General features: G+C 37.6%; 1 protein-coding gene across 1 annotated transcript in view; it reads right to left on the bottom strand.

The window, feature by feature from the left end:
* Positions 1–2790: 2790 nt before the first annotated feature.
* The window catches only part of npm1b (nucleophosmin 1b), a 30037-nt gene continuing 25983 nt past the window's right edge, over positions 2791–6844 (bottom strand). The window contains exon 11 of the mRNA XM_015046698.1: positions 2791–4601. Coding sequence (XP_014902184.1) covers positions 4548–4601 — 54 coding nt within the window. The 3' untranslated portion in view covers positions 2791–4547. The remainder of the gene's footprint in view (positions 4602–6844) is intronic.

Genomic DNA, 6844 nt, shown 5'->3' with positions numbered 1-6844 from the left:
GTTACCATGAAAACCTCATCAGGAAAAAATTTTTTTTTTCCCCAAAAAAAAAAAAAAAAAAAAAAAAAAAAAAAAAACTTCTGGTACTCTAAAAGACTGAGATAACTTTAAAAGCGAGTGCAGTAAGATAAAATGCATCTATCATCTGTGTTTTCTGAAGTGTGATAGAGCAAGCTTCATGAGTAGAGTGATGTTGTCAGTCTGACAGTGGTGTTAATGTTTCCTGAGGGCGGTTTAAAGAACAGAGTAGGATGAGGTTGCATAATCAGTACCTGGGATTCATGGAAAACAGAGTCAGGTTTAAGAACCACTTGCTGACACCTCCACCAAGATGGGAGGAGAATTCGCTTGGCAGCAAGACAAGTGACTGAATCAAATGGAAATGTGTAGTTTAATTGATACTAGTTGCTACAGGCTGTTTGAACAGAAGAAGTGAAAGGCACTGACAGAATATTAGCTTAGCTATTGCCTTCAATTCTAATCTTCCGTCAGTTCTCCGTCTGGGCTTTCTGCGGTTGACTTGGATTCTCTCTGGTAGAATTTCAACTGAGCCGATCAGCAAACAGAAGAAGTTGTGGATGATGACTTTGATTTTTGCGCTGTTTTAGATTTGCAATCTGCCTGTAGTTTTAAAATGGCAGCGGAGGACGTGAACAAAGTCATTCAGTCTGTGTTGACCACACTTCCAAATACTGAATGAACATCAACAGCCATCTTGTTCAGCTCGGCACTTCTGTCTTCACAGTGGAGGATGTTTGTTTATGGCGCAGGCAGTGGAACTGGCACATTACATCGCGTCACACTACGATATGGCCAAACACTAGCAACTGGGTAAAATTTAAGACTTCAACAGAGTCCATGCCTCCAGGAAGCAATCGTTTCTCAATAGCCAACAGTTCTGACCTTCTGTACAAAGTGAAGCGTAGAACATGGGGCTGGTTCTTACCACTTCATAAATCCTCACATTTCCATACTTTTCAAAGTTTAAGCAACATGCAAATTATGTTTTGCTTGAGGTAAAACCCTTCTGAGTTAAGCAAATCCAGAACTACAGATAAAAGAAACAAAACCCTACACAAACTGTTGGCTCTGCATGATCACACACACAGGCCAGACGTGGTCTTCAGATCCCAAACAAATGACACTGGTTCTCCTCCAAACACATGAACACAGTGGACTCTGTCATGTTCTGCAGGTGGACTTGTCTCGGTGTAAGAACAGACTGGCCTGGCTGTCCCGTCCCATATCATGTTACAACCGGATTAAAGTAAAGGCCAGTATTTCCCTTATGGGCCGGTCTTATGCTGGGCTGCTGGGAATTGGGCACTGATACCTGCATTCTCATATGTACAACACACCTGCTTTGAGTTTGTGTGTCTGTTTAAGCAAAACAGACCCAGTCTAGAAGAACTGTAAGAAAATTTAGTCAAGAAATACATTTTAAGCAAATAATGTGGGTCTGAACACAGGTCGGTACTTTCTGGTAAATATATGTCTATTACTTGCAGGAACATCGGTACAACCAGCATTCCCACTATTCTTTGATAATGTGTATGTGCGTTCAAGTTCTGGTGTGTGCCAATACCTCCAGGCTGCTTCAGTCAAACCCTGGACTGGAATTCATGTCAGCCACAGTAGGGGGATTTCCACGTGCCTCACAGTCGTCCTGCCTGGAATATAAAGCCGTGCGTCATGCCATGGATGCATCCGCTCGCTCCGTTGTGGCCACGGGGCAAAAAAAAAAAAGCTTTCAGCTGAGAGTGAAGTAATTGTTGACTCAGAGTTCAGGTAATATATAAATTTAACTCATAACAGGTTCTGGTTAACACCTGGACTTAAGTGCCTTCTACTGGTGACAAAGATGGAAAGTGAAAAAAAATGAAGGCCTTGCAGAAAAAGAGAGATAATTTCACTTCTTGAATGTTTGAAATAACTAAATTTCAGGTTTTAATGACAACATTAACAAAACCAGACTTAAAAAATTTGGCTCTAGTTTGAGATTTTCATCATCTCCTCAATGACATTTAGAAAACCTTTTGCTGGAGTTGAAAGAACTCTGGGGACATTTTTAGTTTCAATTAAAATGTCTATTTTTTTCCCTTCTTTTCTTGCAGTGCATTTTAACATTTCTGTCAAAATGCCAGAGATAGCCAGACGGCCATTTCTTACTTGATATCCCTGGACAGATGGTGTAAGTCACCCTAAAAGAATGAGTAAAACTACATATTGATTACATGCTCTTACTCAGCAATACATTAAATATGCAATATTTCAATAAAATAAAGCAGAAGATAAATTATCCTAGCTCTGCAAAAGAAAGGTGTCCCAGTTTCCTAATGTTTTGAGTGGAATGGTTATATTTAAATTGTCTAGAAAAGGTTTTAAATCAATGTCCAGCTGCAATTTATTCCCCGAGTTTAATAAATGTTTAATAACTGCTTAAAGGTGTCAATTTTCAAAGTTGCTTTGAGAAATCAGCCTGATCAGAACACATAATCTAATTTATAGGATATTACTGGGTTTTGAACTAAAGTGAGGAGCCATCAGAAATGTGGCTCAAAATACTGACTGCAACATTTAGAGTTACATTTAAAATGATAAATATGTACCATCACTGGGAGAAAAGGATGAAATGACCAAATACAGATACACATTTAAAAATGTTTCTCTTCAATCATTTCATAAATTGCTATGAAAAATCAAAACACATAAAAACATAGCTCTGTTTAACCAAAAAATAAGCAGCAATTTGTATTTTTTGGTTAAATTCATAACAGTAACACACAAGTATTGAGAAAAACCTCTTTGTTTATTTGAACATATTCCAGCGGCACTCAAAAATAATCATGACAAACAAAAAGTGACAGATTAGAGGTGAAAAGGACAGTTATAAAAACAACAGAAGGGCTTACACTAAACACTTTCAAATTAAACTGCAACATGCATTGAAATAAAGAGCAATATCAAGATTTATGGATGTTTTTGGAAAGCTTAGGAAAAATAGGAGAACAAAACTGTTCAGCTGCCAAATATGCAAATAAAACCAAGAGGATTATTTACAGAAAAGATTTGATGAGCTTAATTAAAACCAATGACATGAGTTTTCCAACTAAGAGCAAGGAAACATCTGAACCTGGCCTTAGGTAAGTTATCAAAGTCATGTAAATGACATTAATCAGATAAAAACATCACCAACTACAAAATATTCAACTGAAACCAAAACTCTTCACAGACATTTGAATCATACAAGATCACATAATTATTATTATGCTGGCATATCTGACAGGAGAATATTCTGGACTTATACTTCCTCAATATATCGTCATAAAATTATCTAAAAATTTGCTTGTTTTTAGCTCAAAACCAGATACTGATAGTCATTAAACACTGGCTGAATTTCTGGTTACTGCCTACTGCCTTGGGTAGGATATTGTTTTTGCAATAAATGATAACCTTGATTAAAAAACAAATGATTTGACATGTATTCAGGATTAAATATTAAAGTACAAAAAATGATGGATAAACAAAGAAATGTCAAATTGACTTCTGCTGAAAACGTCTTGAAACAAGCTTTTCAACTGTTTATTAGATATGAGCTACACACATTATTGCAGATCTACAGATTTTATAAGTTCTGGGATTACTTATTTTCCACATTACATTTTTGGATTGTTTTCAGTATGGATCAAATGATAATCCTTTGGGTTAGTAGAGAGATCATTTAAAAAGCAGTGGACTTTGCTTTAGCTAAATGGATACATTTAAAAGATAAAACTACTACAGTATGTTTGTAGGACTTAAAAAAGAAGATTCCTTGATAAAATCAAATAAGCGCATTTACAATAAAAATGATAAACAAAAGACAAGCTGTCAGTGAGCAATGACAGAAAATGTCTCTAGCATGGTTGAAAACTACTCATATTCACAAAACTAAGACTAAGAGATGTCGCTCTGGCTGGAAATGAAGCATTTAAAAGGCACAGTGTGCAAGTTTTCCTTTTGTATCATTTACTAAGGAAGGACACATGGTGTCAGAGATCCAAACGAAGCTGTTCTGGACCTGCTGATTGCTCCAGCAGTTCATTTACTGTGTATTTGACTTAGTGAGTCCTGAAATGACTGAAATTAACATAACTGTTGTAGTTGCTGCCTTTATGTTCTATAAACATCATATTTGAAATTAGATTATGCTTTACATCCAAGGGGCAGGTGGGATTTGTTGCCTGTTAAATGTTAGAATCGTATGTTTCCCATAATGAGACACTCAGACAACAGAGTTTGCATCCCTACAGGTGCTCTGGATCAGCTTACCTATCAAAAGGTTTCAGCAAAATGTCAACCAACAAATTAATGCGTGAATAAACTTTATGAGTGCTTTGCAACCAAAAAAACAAAAAACAAAAAAAGGAACATAATTTCATATCTTTGCAGCAACCTTAACTAAATATCTGCAATTCTTCTGACTGCAGTATTTATCTGTGTTAAGCAGGAAACATTGCAGACTGTGCCTTTAGGAAAGCCTAGAAATTCTTCCTGATAAAAGCACTTTACTTCTTCTCAGTCTTCAGTGTTTGCAGAAAACTCCAGAGATCCTTGACCACCTGAGGAAGGTGATGTGGGAAGCAAGAAAAGAATTAGAAAGCATTCAAATAAAGTGCTAAACAGCACGAGGCACATGACCCACTTTGACTGCAACATGCTTTTTGTGCGTCCTGCCTGTGGGAACGCCGTGCTTGGATGGGGCTGCAGGGGAACGACGAGGGGTTGGGTGGGGGCAGCACTACATACCAGAGTATATGACTAGGTGCTCCAGGTCTGACAGATCTCAGCCTTGGCTGATGAAACCAAAGCACTTCCACAGATGTTTCCACACACTGGGAACAACAAGCTCTCCCAGACCCAACTCCACCCCCACTTTCTGCCTCGTCCACCCAGCTCTCCGCTGCTCAAAGAGCGTCCACCTGCTCCCAGAACTACACTTTTCCCATTCTAACACAGCAACTCCGAACAAACGAGCGTTTACGCAGTCTGTTTGGAGTGACTGGTATCTAAGACAGAGGTTTAACCGGGCTAAAGATCTGAGGGGCAGGGCAAAGTTCCAGAGACTCAACATTCGTGTCCAAATGAACTTTTATTGTGTTTTTATTGAAAATGAAGAAAGAAAACAGAAAACCCTCTATAAAAACCAATCCATGCAACCAGCTGATGTAGTTTAACACTGAATTCCTTACACAAATGCATTCTCTTAAAATCTTATTTTTTTAAAATCAAACATCAAATTCTTAACTTGGTTAAGAGGTTTGGGTAAATGTCTAACAACCTGCTACAACCTGGGTGCAAAGCGGAGTCTTGTTGCTGCTTCAGGAATAATTTCAGGATTTAACATACCAACTTGTTTGGACTGTTGCATGTAGAATGAGTAATCGTGGTTTGAAGGGATATGTTACTACTGAGCACCATGTATCTGTCAGCACCTTGTAAAAATAAAAAACGGGAGCTTTCACCAGGTCCTCACAAACATCACACATCTCATTCCTGGACAATAAGCTCCAGGTGGTCAAACGTTTTTTATTGTGAAAGGAGATTTTATTTTTTTCTGAATAGTCACACAAATGCATGATGTGATATTTCCAGTACCTTGTGAAAAGCTTCAGTCTGATCTTATAGATCAACCTCTCATAGGAAGAGTTCTGGGGTTTCCATCTACCAGGTTTTCCATATAGTGACATTTTTGCTCCTTTTATTCTGCAAAATAACTCAAGCTCAGTCAGATTGGATGGAGAACAAGTCTTGACACAGATTCTCAGTTGGATTTAGCTCTGGACTTTGACTGGGTCGTTCTTCTTCCCTTCAGGAGTGCCACAGTGAATCGTCCATCTCATATTAGTCCTGTCCTCTGCATCTCCTACCCTCACACCAACTAACTTCATCTTCTCTTTCTTCCTTCAGTCTCCTTAATGTTGCTCTGACCTTCCTGTCCTGTGGCTCCGACCCCAGCGTCCTGGTACCAATACAATCTTACTCTCTCCTCTGAACATATCCAATCTATTGCTGCAGCTAATAATTATTTCAGGAACCAAGTTTTGTATTGATTATTCTGACAATTAATTGAGTAATTCTATTTAAAATATGGCACATTCTGCAAATTTTTCTTTTAACCACTTGATGCAATATTAGAAATCCAAAATGAAAATGCAAATAACCAAAATATCCTGCTTTTAATTGGTTAAACTAAAAAATAATCAACAGATCAGCCCTACTCTGTACTGATGTTAAGCATGTTGATGTCAGAAGTATTTTTCTTAGCTATAAATGATCAAGCGCTCACCAGAAGAATGCAACTGTTTCGCATTCTAGGCAATAAAATGTAAATGTTCTTATTTAAGAAACGATCTGAATTATTGTTTATTTGTATTTTTCATGTGTTTCTAATGTATAAAATAAGCTTAAATGGTTAAATGAAAAATCTGCAGAATGACTAATTGTCAGAATAATTGTACTACTTTGCACTGTGCATCTCATGTTGGTCTGTCACACAAAACCCACAAAACAATAAGTTGACATTTGTTGTTATAATGCATCAAAATGTGAAAAGGTCTGTGGGGTGAAGACGGCTACGCCATGCAACTAAAATGATATTACAGTGTAGCTTTACAGTCTGTCACTGAGTGTGTTGGGAGATTAATTCAAGTTAATGTACTGGGAATTGTTTTGTTCACCTGACTGGTCACTTTAATAAAGAATAAAGTTCTGGATTTGTTCAAAGGCTTTGGATGGTACCTTACACACACCACTAGGGCTGAAACGATTCCTCGAATGATTCGAGTACCTCGATTACTAAAAT

Source organism: Poecilia latipinna, unplaced genomic scaffold, assembly GCF_001443285.1.
Source record: "Poecilia latipinna isolate Pla-1442-1.1 unplaced genomic scaffold, P_latipinna-1.0 Scaffold789, whole genome shotgun sequence".
Classification (NCBI taxonomy): Eukaryota; Metazoa; Chordata; class Actinopteri; order Cyprinodontiformes; family Poeciliidae; genus Poecilia; species Poecilia latipinna.
This window is presented reverse-complemented; position numbering and strand designations above follow the sequence as displayed.